The sequence below is a fragment of the Protopterus annectens genome, chromosome 2.part0, assembly GCF_019279795.1.
Source record: "Protopterus annectens isolate FY-2018-M chromosome 2.part0, PAN1.0, whole genome shotgun sequence".
Taxonomy (NCBI): domain Eukaryota; kingdom Metazoa; phylum Chordata; order Ceratodontiformes; family Protopteridae; genus Protopterus; species Protopterus annectens.
The window spans coordinates 1,749,161,819-1,749,185,367 of NC_056728.1; the positions used below are offsets into that span (position 1 = coordinate 1,749,161,819).

Sequence of the window (23,549 nt, forward strand, 5' to 3'; positions counted from 1 at the left end):
TGTGGATATGCAGGAGGTCTATCAGAGTATGGTCTGACAATGCCCTGAATGCCAGGCATAGATCTCCCCTCAAAAGCCTGTAGGAGACAGAATACAATGATAGGGCCTTGAGGCAGTCTACATATGACATTTTACTTACTTTCTATATTCTGTTAGTGAGGAATCTTTGTGGACGTTCCAATTATTGGATATGCCTGGTTAGGTACATACTAAAGGGAGCTTTGTACTTAATGATAGGTCTGATGAATGCTGAATACAGTAAAACAATGACTTCCTTGGACTTAAATGCCATACCTTTGTTTGTAAGTTGTGCAACATAGAATGATTTCCTCACTACTGTAGACATGTGATAGTCAAAGGCTAGATTGCTATCTATGTGTGTCCCGAAGTCTCTGACTACTGGGTCAACTCTAAGGGGTGTGTTGTCAATATGATAGTTACCAGGGGCGGATGACATCCCAAAGGATACTATTATACATTTCTTGGCATTCATTTTTAGTCTATGGCTCGGACACCAGTTGTTTGTCCCTGTCAGCCCCTCCTGGAGAACATTTGTGTCAGTGTGGGATTCACTGACAGCTCCTAATTTGCAATCATCTCGAATATATATCTACATTTTCAAAGTAGTCATCCTTACCATATAAAGAAAAATTTATTCAAAGGTCAGTTAATCAGAGCTGCTAGGATGTGCTCTAACGTTGAACCATTTAAATGTGAATATGAAATGATTTACAAAAGGTTTATAGAGAGAGGTTATCCTGAAAAATTACTAGATGCAAAAGGGAAATAGGAAAACAAGTGGGGGACTAGATACACTCCATTCATAAATTCTGAACCTTCGACAATTACATATTCTACAACTAGTGCTAATAACTTGAACAATTTTTCATATGTTTTGATATGTGAATACAGTGACCAAAACCAGTTGGTTAAAAACATTGTTAAAAATAACTGGAGTGTATTCAAGACAGATGATGAAATTTTCAGGAAAGTTGGAGATAAACCAAATTTTATATATAAAACAGGAATGAATATTAAAAAACTCCTAGAACACAATCACTTTACCATTTGTGAAAATTGCAGTGGGACAAAAAATGTGGTTTGTACACCCTATGTAGTTATATAATGGACACACCAACTATTGAATTAGATACTTACAAGAGGATGAAAATTAATGAAGTAAAAAGGAATTACTCTACAAAGGGTGTGATTTACTTTGCAAAATGCACAAATTGTTCTGCATTCTATGTGGGGAAGACTGAGCATGCCCTGTGAAAAAGAATATCCGAACATAATTATGACATTAAAAGCAAAAATACGAACAGTGTACTGTATAAAAATTCCTTGATCTGTACAAATTTTAAGAAGTTTTTATTTGGTATTTTAGAAATTGTCACTGTAGATGAAAGGGGAGGTAAGAGGAAACATTTCCTTGAATACAAATAGCTTAAATGGCAGTTAACATTAAATGCTGTAAGTTTCCCAGATCTAAACAAACATTTTTATTACCCCTGCATTGAAAATGAAGTGTGTCAAACTTTGAACACTAGGTTGTTTGATGCTTTCGATACACACTACTCTTCATTGTATAACTACAAAACAACTTTTATTATAGTTTCAGACTTGTTCCATGTTCTTATTATTTTTTATAGTTGTAAAAACACATTAAAACTTTTTATTTCATGCCGTTGAATGATTACACATAACTAATATACTTTTATTAATAATTTTTATTCAATAATTAATAATTTCTATTGTGTCACTTAATTTGATGCTCACAGTTACTACTTTTATATGTATTTTTAAAGGTGTTTATTGTTATGTAATACTGTAGAATTATATTGAGGCTTCATGTTTATACATATTGAGTTCATGAAGTTTTAAAAGTTAACTTACTTTATGGATAATAACCTTTTAAGCATCTTAATATTTCAAACATCTTAAATATTCACTAGTTAGACATAACTGTTTAAGAAGATTACAACGATTAGGAATCTCTGTTTTTATTGTTTTATTGTTTCCATGGCAGCTCAGTAGTGATTGGATTAATTTAGAGATGTGCCTTTTTGCCGGTTTATATAACAGTCTCTGAGGAGGGATAATATGGTTCTGATGAAGTCCTAAAAGAAAAAGGATGAAAGCGCTTAACTCTTTATTTCATTTTATTGAAAATTTCCCTTTGGTGTTTACTTGTTTTTGTGAATGCCGCAGTGGTGCAGTGGTAGTGTTGTCACCTCACAGTAAGGTTCTCCCATTCGATTCTTGGCTGGAGCGCCTTCTGTGTGGAGTCTGCATGTCCTCCCCACGGTCGAGTGGCATTTGAAAGACATGAGTGAATGGGCGTGCCTTCATTGAAGGTTGGGTGTTGGGCTGGCACCTCGGCACCATAAAAATTGACTGCCAATCATTAGCAGACCGGAGTTCCTCTGTGGCGACCCTTAACCAGGAAAAGCCGAAAGAAAAACAACAACGAAAGTTTCATTTAATTCAAAATAAAAACATCACATCTCAAGTGCTTTTCAGATGGTTGGCAACTTACTTTCCATCTGTGAGAACACTACATGAGTGAACTGTGTTATAATAGTCAGGAAAATGGGCAGAGATGTTGTGCTTTAGTAGCCAATATCAGTCAGCATGGCCATTGCTATCAGTCAGCATGTTCATTGCTGTCTCTGTAGATAATGTATACTAGTGTGCAGTATAGATCAAATTGTATTATGTATTTAGAACAAGGCTGAAAAAATAAAGACATTGCTGCATAAGTTGCATGCTTCTTACTTAATAAGTCTTATTAGGCTAAATATTTCAAATATTTTCTGTTTTGTACAGTAAATGTGAAAAGGAACAGATAATTGATCTGAATGCAGAGGGATACTGCTCAGAACTGCTGGACAACATCAACCCTGCCATAGTAGTCACAGACTGGTAAGTGCCATTGTAGTCACAGACCATTGTAGACACAGTCTGGTAAGTGCCATTGCAGTCACAGACTGGTAAGTGCCATTGTAGTCACAGACTGGTAAGTGCCGTTGTAGTCATAGACTAGTAAGTGCCATTGTAGACACAGACTGGTAAGTGCCATTGTAGATACAGACTGGTAAGTGCCATTGTAGTCACAGACTGGTAAGTGCCATTGTAGTCACAGTCTGGTAAGTGCCATTGTCGTCACGGACTGGTAAATGCCATTGCCGTCACAGTCTGGTAAGTACACGACTTTCTTGCTATTTCAAATGGCAGTACGTAATAAATGGGTATGGTGTAACATTTGTTATGATATTTGTAGTTTGGTAGGTAAATCAAAAATATGCCATCTCTAATAATAAAATTTCCCTAGTGACAGTACAGAACATATGTAATATGCATGCCTAGCATGCTGATAGATTGGCATTATATAATCTATTACACTGCGCCAGATTCATTAATGCCTACATTCTCTACACTAAGTGTACACAGTCTGTATTCAGGAACATCCCTTTCACATTTTTTGTGCTTTCTAGTCACTTATAAAGATTATACTATGTGTACATGTAGTCTACATTTTGTGGCAACCTTTATAAATCCCCCTCAATATTTAAAGCTGCAAGAAAATCAGTAGGAAAACAACTTAAGAGGAAGAAGGTGTAGATCAGTGTGTGTGTACAACTTAAAGAAGCTTTCTGGGGCTTGCACAAGTTTATAAATACTGAGCACTTGCGAGCCTGACTGCTTTTTTGTAGTAAGCTGTAGAGATGTAAATATGTACGTCTGTGTAGTGTGCCTGTTGAATCAGTTCATTTATATTTTGTAATGCTGCTATCCATCCTGATGTGTTTCTCTGTAATAAAGCATATAAACAAACTATCCCACCTGTTCATCATCTTTATTAGAGAAGGACGAGCAACATGGTTTCAGAAGTGGCATGTCTGAAAAGGACATGGTACCAGAAGGGGAGCCAGATTCTTCAGTTCGAGACCGAGAGGCACTCAGTTAACACTGGAGAAATATACAGGAGTGAATCATCCCTACTGCACATATAACTGGCAAAACAGGTTGAAAACAAATTTCAGATATTAAAACTTTATCAGGCTATTTCTTATTCAAAAAATATGAAATGAGGCATTCAGAACGCTCTAAACAAATTTCTAAGTAACAGAAATATCTGTTACTGTCATACCTTAACAAAAATATTTGAAATAACTAGGGAAAACGTTTGAAATAAAGTCTGAATTGAATAAAATAAGGAAAACGACCACATTTTTTCACTAAGCACTACTACTTCACATTAAGCAAAGCTATTTGAGTTGTCTGAAGTGCATGAAGTGTTCGCATGTTTGTGCAGTATGGCAGTACAGTTATTTCACAAAATACAGCCATTACAATGCATATTTCGCAAAGTAAAGCATTTCAAAGAGTTTTATTCTGCATTTGAATGTTATTACAAGTGCTGGCTGTGTGCATGTTTGTATCTAATTACAAGGGCCATATTTTTCAGTGTGTTTGAGCATAATTTCTTGGCATGCAGACAGATTTTGAAAACCAACTCCACTTGTGTTTGACAATAATATTGCAGAGAACTGGAGAGTGTTTGAGCAAAAGTACAGTATTTTTATGCAGGCTGCATTTTCTGATAAAAATGACCATACAAAGACATTTATTCTGCTTACTTTAGCTGATTCAGAAGCCATAGAAAGGGAGTGTTCATTTGTATATGCACCTGCTGTCTTTGCAGGAGAGGGGAGAGATACCATCATATAGTGGTACGGGCTGAGTCAAGGGAAGACTCTCAAGTGCTTAAAATGTAAATAGAGATATGTATAACTCCGAAATGGATGCTACAATGAAAAGACACTTATTTTACACAAGGGATCAAAAGCCTGGTGAAACTTTTGCAGCATATATAACTGATTTGAGAAACAAAGCTAGAATGTGCGGATTTAGTGATTTAAGGGATGATTTGATAAAAGACAGGCTTGTGCATGGTATTAAAGATGATACTGAGGAAAAGATTTTGCTTTGTGACAGTAATTTGAGTTTGAATAAAGCCATTGAGATTTGTCAGATATATGAGCTTACAGAAAAGCACACAAAATATGCTTACAAATGAGAAATGCATACTTCCAGTAACTTCTAAGGCCAATGTAAAAGATACAGGCCCAAACACATGGCTGCAACTGTAAACCCTGCAACACTCCCTGGGAAAACCCATAGCTTTCTAGCAAGTTCCAAGACATGCTCTGGAAACCGCAAAGTCTCAGTGAAGCATATGAGTGAGTCAGCAAACTCAAAGCATGTCCACCAAGTGTTATAGCCAACTGTCGTAATTGTGGAGGAATTCATGAGCCCAAAAGGGAAAAATGTTTAGCTTTTGGTCAGCAATGTCACAAGTGCAATAAGTGGAATCATTTCAAAAGGTTGTGTAAATCAAAGGGCACACATTATTTTATTAAAAGACAATATTCAAGTAAACAAGTCGATCAATTAGAAAGCTATGATCTTAATTTTTATGTTGATGGCGTGTCAGTGCTTCATGAAACAGTCAATGCAATAGATTTATGGGCAAAGAATGGAGTATTTTGTACTGTTCGTATAAATGGAAGACCCATAGAGCTCAAAGTTTACATGGGTTCGAAGTGCAATGTTATGTCTGCAAATACATTTTCTAGAGTATGTGCAGGTGAGAAGCTTGATTTGGCAAAGTGTGCAAAGCTTGTTGCCTATGGTGGTGAAGAAATTCAAACCGAAGGCTCAGAAATACATTCATTTTGCTCTGCTGGGAGAAGCTACGACCTGTTATTGTATGTGTTCAAAAGGCACGTCCAGTCATTACTAGGGCGCCGAGACAATTTGAAAATGGGACTGCTTTCATTTAATAAGGAAGTCCGTCATGTTAATTTGAAAGACCACTGCTCTAATTTCACCCAGTATATTTTTTCTACATATGCTGAACTTTTCAAAGACAAACTAGGCAAGCTTCCAGTTGTTTACTCCATGAAGTCAGACCCAGATGTCAGCCCAGTTGTCAGACTTGCCCGAAAAGTTCCAGTAGCTATGCAGACCAGAGTCAAAGCTGAGCTAGATAAAATGGTGCCGCAAGGTGTAATTTGTCCAGTAGACGAACCAACTGAATAGGTATCTTCCATGGTGGTAGCTCATAAGAAAAGCTCAGATTATATAAGAATATGTATTGATCCAAGAGATTTGAACAAAGGAACTGAAAAGATCACATCATCCACTGCGTACAGTTGAAGAAGTCGCTGCTCTAATGCCAAATGCCACTGTTTTTTCTGTCTTAGATGCAAAGAGTTCATTTTGACAAATTTTGCTTGACAAGAAATCCTCATTGATAACTACATTCAGTACTCTTTTTGGCAGGTACAGATTTTTCAGAATGCCATTTGGGATAAATCCTGCCAGTGAAGTCTTTCAGCATGCAATGGAGAAAATTTTTTCTGGGTATCCTTGTGCTGTTATAGTAAATGATATTCTAGTAAGAGGTAACAATGAAGCTGAGCATGACAGAAACCTTGAAAATTTCAGAAAGAGCTTGTGAAGTGAGTCTTAAACTGAATCCTAAGAAGTGCAAGTTCAGGTTATGAGAAGTTACTTATGTTGTCATTTGTTTATCAGTTCAGAGTTATTACCAGACTCTTCCAAGCAGCCATTCTTGAGATGCCTACTCCAGACAGTGTTCAAGCCCTTCAACGTTTTCTTGTCATGGATAACTATCTAGGCAAGCTCATTCCAGATTTAAACCATCTAGCAGCATCGCTTAGAGAGCTGGTCATGGTTGGAACAGCACCAGAGAGCATTTAAAGTCCTGAAACAGAGAATTGCCAGTCCACCAACTCTCAGATACTATGATGTTCACAAACCAGTTACTCTTTCTTGTGATGCTTTGAAATTTGGTCTTGGTACATTCATTCTTCAAGAGGTTCAGCCTGTTGCCTCTGCATCCAGATCCCTAACCCAAACTGAAATGCAGTATGCCCAGATAGAGAAAGAACTCTTGGCAATTGTGTTTGCATGTTCAAAGTTCCATGATTATATTTATAGTAGACCTATCCAGATCGAAACAGACCACCAACCTCTAGTCACTATTTTGAGAAAGCCTATGCATATAACTCCAGCCAGATTGCAACATATGATGTTGAGATTGCAGAAATATAATTTTAATTTTGTCTACACAAAGGGCAAACTTCTTTATCTTGCTGATAACATTATCCAGATTGCCCAAAAACACCACTGAAGAGCATGAGAATGAGAAACTTGATTTTGAAGTCATGGAAGTGAGTAATTTTTTTTCCATACGTCTTGATGAGCTTAGAAGTCATACAGCCTCAGATCCTGTTTTACAGAAGCTCAACCACTTTATCAGTCGAGGATGGTCGTCAAAGCAACCTAATTTACCTCAAGAAGTGCAACCTTAGTTTCCTTACAGGGATGAGATTTTGTCTGACAATGGTATTGTCATGAAAGGTCTGAAAGTAATTGTTCCAAAGTCCTTGCAACAAGAGTATATTGCTGTCTTGCATCATGGTCACCCAGGAACTGATTCTATTAAAAGGAGGGCTAGAAAACTAGTGTTTTAGCCTTCTATGTCACAATACATTGAGAGAGTACTTTCATCTTGTTCTGTATATAATAGTACAAAGCCACATCAACAGAAGGAACTACTTTAGCTAAACCAGATTCCTGAACTACCTTGGTCGACAATACCCAATGACATTTTTGAGGGGACTGGTCAACATTACTTGGTGTTAGTACTCTTATTCCAATTGGTTCGATATTGACCTGCTTCCTAATCTAGCATCCAGTACTGTAACTACTAAGATGAAGTGTCATTTTGCAGTCCATGGTAGTCCATACAAAGTTATTTCTGACAATGGTACACAGTTTACTAGCTAACAATTCAAAGGATTCACCAAAGAGTGGGACTTTACTCATTACAAGTAGTCCTGAATATCCACAGTCATATGGTTTTGTAGAATGTGCAGTTCGAAGTGAGAAACAGTTACTAGAGAAGTTGAAACACGGTAATAGTGATGTTTTCCTGAATCTCTTGACTCTCAGAAATATTCCTTGTGATAAACATTTGGTTCACCTGCCCAGAGACTTCTGTCGAAACAAAGCAGAACTGTATTACCAATCAGCAGTAGTTCATTGGTTCCAAGTGCTAAGAATAACAGATTTGTGAAAGACCATCTGTTAAAGAAACACCTATCCCAGAGGTCTTATTACATGTCCAGCAAACCACTCAATCCATTACGTGAAGGAGAGACAGTGAGAATGCAAACCTGCAAAGGTTATGATCTGATTGCAGTCGTGAAAAGTATTTGCCCAGAGCCAAGATTATATATTGTGTAAACACAAAGAGTAGAGTTTAGGCAGAATTGGAAACATTTGATACTGGTGTCTGAGCCTATACCACAGCACCTAGCCTGTGAGAAAAACTCTTTATCTCAGAGTGAGTTGTCCAGCATTCCAGTTCATGAGGACTTTCCAGTGAATATCCTTGTTCCTGAAATGAATCCTGAAGATGTCCTTCTATTCCTATGTTGCAGTATTCGGGTGTGGGATTTCCACCTCAGGCGAACCGTACGTCAGCTACTATACAAAAGCTTCAGCTTGTCTGTTGCAGCTGTGTGGGAAGTCACACGTAGGGTCATAAACCAGTTGTCCTTAAATGTGATGTCTGCATGCATAGAACTTAAGAACTTTTCAGCCACATATGACCGATGCATCGTCAGCTTCCCTTCTTCAATGCTAATGTCAGAAAGATAAGTACCTAAATTTAATTTGCCTAGGCTTGGTTGTTGTAGTTATTATAGCCGATGTCAGCAAAAAAGGGAAAATGCCAATGCGGGCATCAGATTCCCCATAAAGATTCCCATGATCACAGGATCTTCTGTTTAGGCCGAGAGCACAACCATACCACTTGTTTCATATGCCAGTCTTTTGTACCTAAGACCCTTCACAGCCGTCTGCACGCCTTAGACCTCTACCTTGAAAATCAACACCTTAAGCATTTAGCGCTTATGATGGCTCCGACCTCGGAGGCCCAGACAGAGACATTTAGAAAGAAGGCTAAGATGCCCAGGCCCTCTTCATCCACCGCTCCGCTACCAGACGCCCCGCCAGCATCCAATCTGGGAGCTAAGGGACATTCAGTTGAATCATCGACAGTGACAGCAACATTTGCGGAAGCCACTTCCCAGCCGACGACACGCACATCCTCGGAGCCTTTACAGACCCTGACTGTGGTTGAGGTCGAGGGGGAACCAGCTACCGCAGAGCCTCCTAGCGAGATCCATCCTCTTATCTCTCCGATTCTACCTCTACGTCCGACACTAGCCCTACGCCCGTGTCTACTCCTGCTAAGAAAAAACAAAAAACTAAGCATACCACTTCCACTCCGGAAGCTATGCCTGACTGGCAGACATTTACTTCTTCTCTGATGCAGGCCTTTGCAGTCCTCAGGCCTACAGCACATCCCTCAGCTCTTCTTCTGCTCAACCCTAGCCTCACCCTCTCCCCTTCTTCACTTGATGTCCCAAGACAGGGAGTAGGAACAAGAGGACTACTACTCTTCTTCTGAGGAAACTGTTTTCTACTCCTCCCAGATTGCCTCTCCCAAAGAGTACTACTCCCCAGATGAAGAGTCCACAGAGGGAGATCCCCCCCCCCCCGAGGACATTACCTTTGGTGAAACTATCACCAAAATGAAGGAGCACTTTAAATGGGAGACCTTTCTAATGTCAGACACATAAAAGAGATACTTTGAGCTGCTCCAAATGGATTCTCCCTCTCCTTCAGCCATTCCACCTGTCATACCTGCCTTCTTGAATGCATTTAGTGCTGCATCCAAGACACCTGACTCCCAGCCACCTGCCCCTAAGCTCCCAGACCACTTTTACAAGGTGCCTGAGGAACAAAAATTCCTCATTAAGCCTCCTTTGGCAGGCCCTGCTGTGATTGCCACTACTCCTGACAGGCAATCCATACTCATTCCATCTGCCTCCTTACTACCCACAGACAAGGATAGCAAATCTATGGACAGGATAGGAAAATAGGTCTATACTTCCTCCACTTTGGCCTTTAGGACCATAAACTACCAGATGCACATGACCAAATATGCTCTGGACCTCATCTCTCAAGCCTCATCCATGCTGGCTTCCATTCCTGACTGTCTAATCAAAACGGGCATTGCTTCCAAATTGTCTCTGGCTATTCAAGTTTCCAGACATTCTATCAGATGCAGCTATGATGCAGCTGAAGCCTCTGCTCGCTCTTCAGTATCTGCTTCTGTTCTCAGGAGATAGTCCTGGCTCAGGCTGCAAAACTTACCAGAGGACTTCAAAGCTAAAATCTCTGATGCCCCCTTGGGTCCAAACCACCTTTTTGGCAAAGAGGCAGCTGATGTCTTTAAACATTTACAGGAAAAGAGTAAAGAGCTGCAGGACATTAAACATTTGTTAGTGTCTCCTATTCCTAAGTTCTGTAGGAATTATCCTGCTAAAGCCACCTTTTTCAGAAGAAGCCCTGCTCCTTCTGGTACTTCCTCCTCCAGACCCAGAAGAAATCAAAGGAGACAACCTGTGTCTCCCACCCGCCTCCTAGACAGCCCTTTCAGGACAGAGGAGGCCCAAACAATGAGTGACTGCCTTGCCCACCTACCCTTTCATCCCGCCTCTCCCATTGCCTTCCCTTATGGAAAACCATCACATCAGACAGTTGGGTCCTGGCTGTTGTGCAAAAGGAATACTTCCTATCATGGACAGAAAAACCTCCTCTAGGAAAATCCCCTTTCCGCCCAAAAAACAGAGACACCCCCTTCTACAGATCCTTACAGACCTTCAGAAGATGGGCACCATAGAGCCAGTCCCTCCAGGACAAGAAGGAAAAGGATTTTATTTCAGATTATTCCTGGTCCCCAAAAAGGATGGACTGGAGACCCGTCCAAGACCTATCTCTCTTAAACCTTTTCCTAAAAGTGCCCTCCTTCAAGATGCTGTCTCTCCAAAGCCTACTTCCTGTCATACCACCCCAGGCCTACATGGTCACTTTGGACTTAAAAGAGGCCTGCTTACACATCCCATTCCTCCCCACCCACAGGAAATATTTATGTTTCTGTGGACTCTCCTCACATTATCAGTTCACTGCCTTGCCCTATGGTTTGTCCACTGCTCCCAGAGTTTTCACAAAATGTCTGGCCCCAGTAATAGCCTTCTGCAGAAGCCAGGGAATTCAAATTTACCCTTATTTGGACGTCATCCTGATTCTAGCAGAAGCCAAGGAAACACTCTCTGCCCATCTCAAATTCACCATGTCTCTCCAGCAAAAGTTGGGTTTCACCCTCAACATCCAGAAATCTTCCCTGATCCAGAGCAGAACAAGGTCTTTTTGGGGTGCAGAAAACAAACAGACATTATGAGAGCTTTAATGCCACAGGAGGAAATTACATCCCTTCCCTCTTACCTCAAGGAGCTGTTGCTTGCTCAAACTGTCACAGCATGGCAGTTGCTAAGGACCTTTGGCCTAATGGCAGCCACCATCCCCATGTTTCCACTAGCCAGGATGCATATGAGAAAGCTTCAGTGGTACCTAAAAAATGTGTGGTCACAACACCAACAATCTCTGGAGCAAAACATCAAACTCCTGCCATGCCTGATGGCAGAAATCAGCTGGTGGATTCATTAGGTCCAACTCAATCCAGGGCTGCCTCTCCATTCCTCGTTCCCAACTCAGGTCATGCATACAGATGCATCAAACTCAGGGTAGGGGGCCACAATGACATCCTACAGGGTCCAAGCATCTTGGTCCCCCTCACTAGGAACCAAACACATCAATATCAGAGAGATAACTGCTGTTCTCCTGGCTCTCAAAATCTTCATCCCACTTCTTCGCCCAGGGGTTCTTGTAATAGTTACAGACAACACCATAGTCATGTGGTACCTCAACAAGCAAGGAGGAATAAAGGCATACCAACTGTGCAGACTGTCACTGCTAATTTGGGAACTAGCCTCCCTCCACAAGGTGTCCCTGCAGGGATCGTACATCCCCTCACAGAACAACAAGCAAGCAGACCTCCTCAGCAGAACAGACTCTCCACAGCACGGATGAATGCTGGACAGGACTGTTTTCTTAGATATTGTCCACCAGTGGGGCACTCCACAAATAGACTTGTTCGTCTCCTCCCAGAACAGACAGCTACAGACCTTCTGCACCAAGATGTACTCCCCCTGGCATGGAGAGTAGACGCCTTCAGCATCTCATGGAAGGGGAAGTTTCTATATGCCTCCCCCCCTTCCCACTCATTCCAAAAGTCCTCCTGAAAATCAGGAGAGACAAACCAAAAATCTTGTTGGTGACCCCCTACTGGCCAAGGCAACACTGGTTCCCCCTTCTTCTCAACTTAGCCAAGGGCAGTCACCACAAGTTACCCCACAAGGTGGACCTCCTGACACAGCAAAAGGGAACCCTCATACACCCACAATTACAAATGTTGTCTCTGACTTTGTGGATGATAAACACTTAATCCCTTTCAGGCACTACTATTCAGAGGATGTGCTATCAATCCTGAGGGAGGCCCGGAAACCAACTACTAGAAAGTCATACCTTGCTAAATGGCAGAGGTTTTTAAAATGGTGTCTGGACATGAACAGGGACCCATGCAAAGCAGATCCTCCACCTGTTCTTGCTTACCTGTGTCATCTGGTGAAAGTTGGACTGTCCTTTTCCTCCATAAAAGTACACCTTTCAGCTATGTCAGCCTGCCTACCCCTAGATCATCCACTTTCAACTAGACTAGATGTAAAGGTATTCCTCAAAGGGGTTCTACACATCAGACCCCCAAGAAGACCCTTCCCACCAACCCTGGGACCTCAGTTTCATACTGGATAAGTTAACCCAGCGCCCTTTTGAACCTGCTGGCACAGCTACCTTAAAAATTTGCACCTGGAAAACTGTCCTCTTATTGGCCATCACTTCAGCTAGAAGGGTCTCAGAATTACAGGCCTTAATGGCAGTCCCTCCTCATACTACTTTCCACAAGGACAGGGTCACCCCTAGAACAAAGCCTTCCTTCATGCCTAAGGCAGTCAACGATTTATCTCTGAACCAATCCATTCTTTCCTACTTTCTACCCCTCTCCAACCAATCAGGGAGAGATAATTCTGTACTCCCTGGTTGTCCACAGACAACTAAGATTTTACTTGGACAAAACCAGACCCATCAGAAAATCATCCCAGATGTTTGTCTCCTTCCACCCCAGAGCCCTGGGCAAGGCAGTCTCCAAACAAACTATTCCATGCTGGATTAGGAAATCCATCAGCTTCTGTTACTCTGTCCATGGGAAAGATCTCCCATCAGGGGTAAAAGCTCATTCCACTAGAGCCATGGCAGCTTCTAAAGCCTTTATCAAAGGCATGGACACTAATTCCATTTTGGAAGCAGCTACTAGGTCCTGCATCCATACCTTCACCAAGCACTACAAGTTAGACAATATCTCCAGGGCATGAGCAGGATTCGCCAGAGCAATCCTGCAAGACTTTGTGGAATCAGCCTCTTCTACTTCCAACTAAGCTGTGGTATTCTCCCACACCAGAATACTGCAACATAGGAATAGAAGGACATAGAATACTTGTGTAAAATCTTACCATAACCATAGATGTCCTTCTCTTCCATGTTGCAGTATTCCTTCCCACCCACCTACCTCTCTACAATTTTATCCTTAGGCCCCACAACTTCTACAAGCACCTGGGGTCCTCAAACCAAATACTGTCCACCACACTTGGACTGTCCACTCTGGCATCTTCTGCTGCTGGACCTTTGCTCTTTCTGCTGGCCTTCAAGTTCTGAAGTTCTGTGCATGCAGACGTCACATTTAAGGGCAACTGGTTTATGACCCTATGTGTGACGTCCCACGCAGCTGCAACAGCCAAGCTGAAGCGTTTGTATAGTAGCCAACGCATGGTTCACCTGAGGCGGAAATCCCACACCAGAATACTGCAACATGGAAGAGAAGGACGTCTATGGTTATGGTAAGATTTTACACAACTATTCTTTCCTGATACAAGTTGTTTACTGAAGGCTGACCCTATTGCTAAACCCAATTCTGGATACTTACAACGTTAAGTCACAAACCATCCAATAAGTGCCACGGCTCCTTTATAACCTTGCACTGTCGAAATAACCACAAAAACCGCAAGGTAAATCCAAATAGAATTCAGCAACAAATACCAAATATAAGGAATCCTGGTGGAATAGGACACTGAAGAATAAACTCCAAACTGATGTAAACTGAACAAGTAAATCAATGTCCTTTATTCCAAGGAAGAACAACGATACAAAATGGTAAATGCACTTAAATAACAAAAATCATTCCAATAAGGTTAAGCGCTTTCACCCACTACAACTCGTGGGCTTCATCAGAACCTTTTAAATAAAATAACAAAATCCTTTTAAAAGAAAAAAGGCGCCAAAAGGAAGCGGAAACTGATGTAATATCCTGTATAGCAAATACCGCCCCCTGTCCTTATACACCAATCATTAGATTTAAAATTGGCACCAACAGGAAGCTGAAAAATACATCATTTCCTGTGTTCTGTCCTATGCTATGCTCCACCCCTTAAAGGCCTCACTACACTTCCTATTACTTTAATATATACAAAATCTATCAGTGTAGTTCGTGCAAAAAATTCAGCAATAAAATACATCACAATAACCATACTCAAGCATCCATGTTCATGTTGATTTAAAATATTTAAAATGAGCACACTGTATGATAATAATAAATCTAAAATATGTTCACAAAAATCCTATAATAAACCATATATCAAAAAATGCCTAACGAGTTGTAGTGGGTGAAAGCGCTTAACCTTATTGGAATGATTTTTGTTATTTAAGTGCATTTACCATTTTGTATCGTTGTTCTTCCTTGGAATAAAGGACATTGATTTACTTGTTCAGTTCGCATCAGTTTGGAGTTTATTCTTCAGTGTCCTATTCCACCAGGATTCCTTATATTTGGTATTTGTTGCTGAATTCTATTTGGATTTACCTTGCGGTTTTTTTGTGGTTATTTCAACAGCGCAAGGTTATAAAGGAGCCATGGCACTTATTGGATGGTTTGTGACTTAACGTTGTAAGTTGTTCTTGTGATTTTTATTCAATTCTGAATACTATGTTACTAAATCAGGTCTTATTTCCAGACCATGTTACAGATATATGGCAACATGGACATGAACATTGTGTTTGTTTCTGATGTCTCTATTATTGCATGTCTTATTCTAATGTCATTTTATTGAAGACAATTCATTAAGGGGAGTATGTAGATCATTGTGTGTGTTTGTGTGTGTGTGTGTGTGTGTGTGTGTGTGTGTGTGTGTGTGTGTGTGTGTGTGTGTGTGTGAGTTTGTGTGTATTAGCCTGGCATGAGATAATTGACAGCCTACTTGCTTTTCTAGGGATGGCCTTTACCTCTCTCTGTATGACTTTTGTATATTGGGCTATACTTTCTCCACTCTCCCCCCATAGTGCCTTTTTAGGCAAGGTCACGTCAGTCTCCTCAAGCTGCCAGCATATTCAGACAAAATGAAGAGTATATGAAAGTAGCACTGCTCAGTACTAAAAGCCAGATTAAAAAGTTCCACTCCTTACAGACCTTCAGAACCCTTGAAAATATAGATATCTGCACTGTTACTGAAACATGGTTTAAGTTTAGCGATAGCACACCTCAGTGCCTGCCATTCTTTCAGACTCACTATCGACAATTACTATGTTATTGGTGGTGGCAAGTCCATATTCCTAAGAAACCAAATCAGATAGACTCATAAGACAAGACTATAACCTTAAGCTTCTCCATATCCTACTTGTCATTAATAATCAATTTATTGATAAAAATCCATATCACATCACAGCCAGCTACCTACCTCCTCCATGTCACCCACAGTCTAGGAGGCATATTTAAACAAACTGCAAGTCCCTTCCCATTCAACTAAATACTATTCATCTGGAGGATTTAAACTATCCTTCCATTAACTATGAAGCCTGTAGTACCACAAATTAGTATGCCCAATGCTTCCTAGATTTCATAAAGACTAGCTCTTTAGACCAAGTAGTTCACGTTTCAACTAGGGGCTCAAAAAGTTTAGATCTAGTCCTCACGAGTATAAACCTACTGTGCTGTACACCTGTGCCCCCATCACTGATTAAATACAGCTACCGCTCAGTTACATTGACTATGAAGGTTTAACGTGGTTTACCATCAAACCTTTCCATCTTTACAGATTACTCAAGGGCAAATCTGTTACAGATAGCTGATGACCTCATGACATTTTAAAAAAAAAAGCACCCATTCACCTTCAGTGACCATACCTCACACATTTCTGCATTCTTAAATAACAGTTTTTATGCTCATCTAAATGCTTGTATTGAAACTCTCAATGACTCCCTCTCCCCCCTCTGCCCTCTTTTCTCTCGCCAAAAGCTGGGAGGAAGACTCTCCCTCTGCAAAGAAAATTGGCTTTCTGTAACAAAAGACCAATGGGTCTTAAAGATCATTTTTCCGGGATAAAAATTCTCCTTCAGTGAACTCCCAATTCTAAGAAGGTACCCAGACTTACCTCCAAATCAGTGGGCAGAGGCATTGAAACAAGTCCAAACTCTCATATCCCAAGGGGCAGTAGAACCTGTCCCCTCAGATCAAGCAGGCAGAGGCTTTATTCCAGACTATTCCTTGTTCCCAGAAAAGAGGGCACTTGGTGCCCCATCCCGGATCTAGCTATTCTGAACACCTTCCTGGTGGACCCCAAATTCAAAATGCTAATATTACAGCAGCTGCTGCCTATGCTGACAAAAAATGCCTGGTTAGTAACCCTAGAGTTAAAAGATGCCTACCTCCACATCCCCATAAGGGAATCCTGTAGGAAGTTCCTTCGCTTCAGAGCAGGCTCACAACACTTTCAGTTCTCTGCATTACCCTTTGGCTTATCTACTGCTCCCAGAGTATTCATCAAATGCTTAGCCCTGGCCATAGCCTTCTGCAGACAGAAAAATATACAACTTTACCCTTATCTGGACGACTGCCTCATTCAGGCAGATTGCAAAGAAAAGCTCCTCAAGGACCTCCTCTTTGTCAAAACCCTCCTAACCTCCTTAGAGTACACCAGCAACGAGAAGAAATCAAAGCAAACACCCTCCAGGAAGATCATTTTCGTAGGAGCACTGCTGGACACAGCATCCCAAATGGCCTTCCTATCCCCAGAAAAGCAGAGCTTCCTGCCTCTCTATTTCACCCATCTGGCTTCCAGAACTCACCTCACTGCCAGGAAGTTCCTGCAAGCCTTGGGGTACATGGCATCTTGCATCCTTCTAATTCCTCTAGATAGGCTTCACATGAGAAGTGGTACCTAAAGAACCTTTGGTGTCAGCACTCAGCATCTAGAGACCTCTCTCCCTCTGATCCCCTGTATAAGGGCCGAGTTTCTCTGGTGGGCAGGGAACTGTGCTCAGAACAACGTTTTTTCCTTCACCCTTCGCCCAACCGAGCAGACCATTACCACTGATGCCTCAGACACAGCTTGGGGCGCTCACCTAGAAGGTAGGTGCACCCAAGGTCTTTGAGATGCCCAACACCTTCCCTTAGATATCAGCCAGAAGGAAATGATGGCAGTACAAAAGGCTCTGACTTCCTTCAAACCCCATCTCAAGCGAGGGTTTTCTCCTTATCAAAACGGACAACACCACAGTTATTTAGTACAGGGAGGGACCCAATATTACTCTCTGTGCAGGCTAGCCATGAACCTCTGTCTGACAGCCTCTTCCATGGGACTACACCTGATAGCCCAATACCTACCAGGGATCAACAACACCCTGACAGACCACGTAAGCAGAAACTTACTGGACCACCATGAATGGCAGCTCCACAGAAAAATATTTTTACAAATCACTCAGGCGTGGGGGGCTCCAGAGGTGGATCTCTTTGCTTCACATCTCAAGCATCAGCTGAAAAAATTCTGCACCAGGGAGTATCACCACCTAGTGTGGAAGATGGATGCATTGACCTTCCCCTGGAACACCCTCTTTGTGTACGCATTCCCTCCTCTGTCTCTTATTCTAAAAGTACTGATCAGAATAAGGGAGGAGAAACCAAAGGCCATCCTCATTGCTGCAGACAACACTGGTACCCTTTACTGCGCAGCCTGACCTTACAGCCTCCCAGGCAGCTTCTCCTTATGTCAGATCTCTTAACTCAGGTGGGGAGAATGCTGCACCCAGATATGCAGACTCTCAAACTATCAGCATGGCTAATACTCTAAAGGCAAACAAGGGGCCCCTGTTAAGCAAGCAGGTCCTAGACATTATCACAGAGGCCAGAAGGCCCAGCACCAGAAAATGTTATGCAGGAAAATGGAAAAGATTTTACTCTTGGAGCCAGTCTAGAGAGGGCAATACCTCACAACCCTCCATCCCTCTTATCCTGGACTACCCAGTGAAGCTACTTAATAGTGGTCTTTCCTTCTCCTCTTAAAATCAATGCCTCAGCCATTTCAGCTCATTTTGATACAGAACAGCCCTTGTTCTCCCATCCTTTGAGTAAACAATTCCTCAGAGGGGCTTCTAATGTCAGACCTCCCAGAAAGCCACCCACTCCAGCCAGGGACCTAAATTATGTTTTGGAAAAACTAACTTTACCACCCTTCGAACCTGCTGCTTCAGCAGAACTAAGATTCCTCTCCTGGAAGACTGCTTTTCTCCTAGCTATCACCTCAGGCAGGAGAGTTTCAGAACTTCAGGCACTGATGGCCATTGAACCCTTCATCAGCTTCCATGAAGACAGGGTCTCCCTGAGGACTAATCCCTCCTTTATGCCCAAGGTGGTATCTAATGTAACTCTCAGTCAGGCCATACATCTACCCACCTCAAAACAAGGAGGGAAAAATTCTGAACTCACTAGATGTGCACAGACAGCTCAGATACTATCTGGACCATACTAAACCCTTCAGGAAAACAGACCAACTACTTGTCAGCTTTTCCCCAGGGGCAGAGGGTAGCCCATTTCCAAACAAACCATTTCCAAATGGATATAACACTGTATCCATTTCTGCTACAGATTGCATGGGACCCCCCCCCCCCGCAAGTCTGTTCAAACCCATTCCACTAAGGCAGCCTCCACTTCCACAGCATTCCTCAGAGGAGTTCCCACCAGGGACATCCTGGAAGCTGCCACCTGGACGTCTGTTGATACCTTTACCAAGCATTACCACCTACCTCTTTTTTCTAAGGCTAAGGCAGAGTTTGCCTCTGCAGTTCTGTAGGGCATGTTGACCCATTCCTAGGTCTCTTACCAAGCCGACCACCCCTCTCCTCAGCTTTGTAAATCCTCCCACAGGTGATGACTGCAACAGTGAAACATGAAGAACATAGTACAGTTGTGTACACTTGCCATAAATGTAGATGTACGAGTGTATTCACTGTTGCAGTCCTGGTTTCCCACCCTCCTTCCCTCTTATATCTTCTTTTTTAGGGAGACATAAGTTTCAAAAGGTGGCTTTTAGCCACCAGGAACACTGTATCCTATTTACTTGGGCCTCTGACAGGTTAGGGCAAGAAAAACTGATGTAATGGCATCAGCTCCTCTCCTTTATAGCACTGACGAACTGACGTCAGGCAGCAAGCGACAGTAGCCGAAGCAGAAAAACATTGACTCTGGTATTCTGGCCGGCTGAGGGCTACCACAGCAGGGATAACCCACAGGTGATGACTGCAACAGTGAATACACTCAGACATCTACATTTATGGTAAGTGTACACAACTGTACTTTTTGAGGGGCATGCATTGTGATGTGGAGGTCCATGCGGACAGGGTGTTCATGCAAAATCCATCTATGGTGTTGGGCAACACCTGCATTCACAAAGCATACAATCCTGTCATAATGAGGGGGATCATGCCTTTGAACCTCCTAGGAAAGGATGCTTGCTGTGGCACGTCCTTGGATGGTGACATGCATGGTCTGTGCCTATGTCTGTTGTAGGTGCCCTAGATCTGTCCACCAGATACAGGAACAGTGTTGCAGCATCTGCTGAAGCTGTCCTAACAAACATTAAATCAGACATCTGCACTGCCCACCTCCACACATACTGTCACACAGCAATGGACACAGTTCCTGCACAGGATCCTCAGCAGGCACCTCCTCCACTGCTTAGTCTGGGACTTCCTCTTTCCACCTGTGTCTGCCCCACTGCTTGCATATAATGATGTTGTGTATCATTCCACATCTTACTGTGTGTGGCAGGATCACACTGCAGAGCACTCCCAGACACATCCAGACAACAGAAGCAGTCCTTAAGCAGGCCAAACACATTTACAGTGGCACAGTGGTAGCCATTCTCTGCCATGGTCTGGGTTTTTCTGACAGGTGTGATTAACCATGGCTCCAAAGCATATCTGATGCCATCAATACGATGTCCCTAGGTAAAATCACCCTGCACAATCCTCTGAGATAGATTTCATGCATGTCATATGTGGTAGTTGTAAACACTGCCTAGGTGGCCTGCTGACACATTGTATGTTGTAACCCATGCATTAAAGACCAGCAAGCAGTTGGTAAAATGGAATCTTGTAAGTTGATATAGAACTTTTATTGTCGTGTGGGTGCAGTTTATGGTTAAGTGACCACTTGCCATAATGGTTAAGGTCTTTGCCTGCCATGCACATGGTACATGGTTTGATCCTGACTTCCAGTCAATGCCTTTTTGGAGTATGCATGTTCTTCCTGTGTCTCTGTGGGTTCCTCCCACCTCCAGAAACATACTGAGTATTTCCATTTCAAACTCACCAAAGAAGGAAGCTGTGGTCAACAGCACAGACTCTACATGGTGCCCTTTAGGGGGAAAGTTTGTATAGACCAACTGTTTTGGGTATCTATTTTGGTGTGCAGTATTCTCATGATAGGAAAACATGGATCACAGACTGTGTGACTTGGCAGGTTAGCCACTTGACTATGTAAAAAATGGCTCTAGGTGATTTGGTTAAGTTGACTAAAGGTGCCAAATGGGCATGGGTATTTGCTGGTTATAAGTAGGTTGAGGATCCAACCTATGCCAGGGACCCATGCTAACAGTGGTGGAGGGGATGTATGTGCCCTAGTTATCAATGTATGCCTGCCATAAAGCCTAGCAGCCCTGGTTCAATAAGCTACTGGCCTGCCAGTGTCCAATTGCCCAGCTTGGGTTACCTGGGATAGCTCTGCGTTGACCGAAAGCTGTTCGTAAAACCAATCAGCCTGCCAAGCATGAACTAAGAATTGCTGCACTCAATGTAGGTTCACTGATAGGATGATGCTTGGAAGTAGATGACTTGATAAGGAGGAGGTTGGAATTCCTTTGTATCTAGGAGACAAGATGGAAGGGTGGTGCAGCAAAACCACTTGTTTTAGAATCTAGAGTCTAATACTCAGGAGGAGGATAGGCTAGAAATGGTGAGGAAGAAGCTTCAGATGACAATGAGGAATGTCATCAGAATTAGTGACAGGCTCATGGTAATCAGACTCCAGCCTAATGATGGGACTGTATTCATAATTTCAGCCTGTGCCCCACAGCAGGGTTGTGATAGTGAAGAAAAGACTGCATTCAGGCAGCAGTTGCAGGACCTACTAGATAAAGCAGTGCAACGTGAATTTGTGTTAATAATCGGTGACTTGAATGCACTTTTCAAATCAGACAGAACAGGATATGATGACTGCCTGTGTCCACATGGGTGGGGCAACAAGAATAAGGAGAGGCCATTCTAAATTTCTGCCTGGCAAATGGCGTGATAGTAGCCAACATATGGTTCAGAAAGAGAGACAGTCACAAGATCACATACAAGAGTGGCCAACATACAACTTAGATAGACTTCCTCCTATTAAGGAAAGGGCAGTGAGGTAGAGTCAGCAATTACAAAGTCATCCCCACTGAAACAGTCAGTCCACAGCATAAACTGGTTGTTACAATCAGCTGCAAGCAGTAGTCAGAGAAGGCTGTAAAATCAACAGAGATCAGGCTGAAGACCTCAAAGATGACCGGAGAGAAAGCACAACAGATCAAGGAATTAGTCAGGGCTCTAGTACCTCAAGAAGAGGAGGAAATAGATAGAGTTGAAGAAAGACAGCAGCACCTCAAAACAGCCTGAATGAGGACTACAGAGCAGATATGCGGCCAAGCCAAGTATGGAAGTGAATTACATAAGGAAAGCTGGTGGTGGAAGTCCAGGAAGTCATCAAAAGAAACAAGGACTGTAGGTAAAAAGTGGGAGATAGAAAAGATGGACCAGGCTAGGAAGTAATAGTGGCTGGCTAACAAAGAAGCTAAGAAAGGTGTTGCAATAGTAAAGAAAAAGCATCAGAGGCAGTCTACCAACTTCTGGAAACTGACTCAGTAGGTGGCACTAAGAAACTGTATAAGGTTGCAAGGAAAAGACAGAACGACAAAGAGGATAGTCAGACACCAGTCATAAGGAATGTAAGCACAGGGAATGGCGCAGTGGTGCAGCGGTTTGTGTTGTCACACACAACAAGAGGTTCTCCGGTTCCATTCTCAGCAGGGGTGCCTTCTGTGTGGAGTCTGCATGTCCTTCCTGCATTTGTGTTGGTTTCCTCCAGGTGCTTCGGTTTCCTCCCACGTTACAAAGACATGTGTCTGGATCATTTTTCCCCAGGCCTCTGTTGAAAATTGGCTCATTCCAAGTCGGACTTTCCCAGTAAACAAATGTCAAATAATACAAAATAAAATAAGCAACAATCTCCTCACCAGTCCATAGGAAATCAAAGGCAGATGGAAGGAGTGCTTCCAGGAGCTTCTGAATGAAGAAAACTCAACAGCCTCTTATGAGAGAAGAGGAGGAGCCCGCCTTAGAAGAAATAAGAACAGCACTAAGGAAAAGGAAGTCATGGAAAGCAGCAGGCTGAGATGAGGTCACAGCAGATATGATGAAGATGCAGGGTGAGATAGAGAAGAAATGGCTTCTGAAGGTACTCATAGCAGTATGAAGAGAAAGAAGTATCCCAGATGACTGGAGAATAAGCATACTAATGCCAATATACAAGAATAAAGGAGACATTCACAACTGTGATGAGGTACAGAGGTATCAAACTCCTATCACACTGCATGAAAGTTCTGCAGAGGGTGATTGATAAACAAATATGCAGACTAGTAGAAAGTAAGATCTTAAATGAGCAGTTTGGCTTCAGATCAGGATATAGCACAACTGACCTGATATATCCAAATTGGAAGCCTTGCACTCTCAAGCTAAGACTGGAATAGCTGATAAAGAGGAGGTCAACACCTGCACCACACCACATAGCCCTCCAGAACACCCACCATCACAGCTCTCATATAAAAACACAAACCACACACCCACCTTCGCAGAGGCTAAAACACAAACCACGCACTCACCTTCGCGGAGGCTGTCAAAAGAAATCTACTCAAACAGCAGAGACCTCCAAGGCAGAAATGCACTCAACCACCACAACACGGCACAAAGCACAAGACACATAGCTTACCTACACAGTGTGCCCCTCAACCTAAGCCCCT

General features: G+C 42.3%; 1 protein-coding gene across 2 annotated transcripts in view; it reads left to right on the plus strand.

Moving 5' to 3' along the window:
• The window catches only part of LOC122793603 (F-box only protein 6-like), a 376,976-nt gene that overhangs the window by 286,143 nt on the left and 67,284 nt on the right, over nucleotides 1-23,549 (plus strand). For both annotated transcript variants that reach the window (XM_044061777.1, XM_044061778.1), the window contains exon 4: nucleotides 2,830-2,925. In XM_044061777.1, the coding sequence (XP_043917712.1) occupies nucleotides 2,830-2,925 (96 nt within the window). The remainder of the gene's footprint in view (nucleotides 1-2,829; nucleotides 2,926-23,549) is intronic.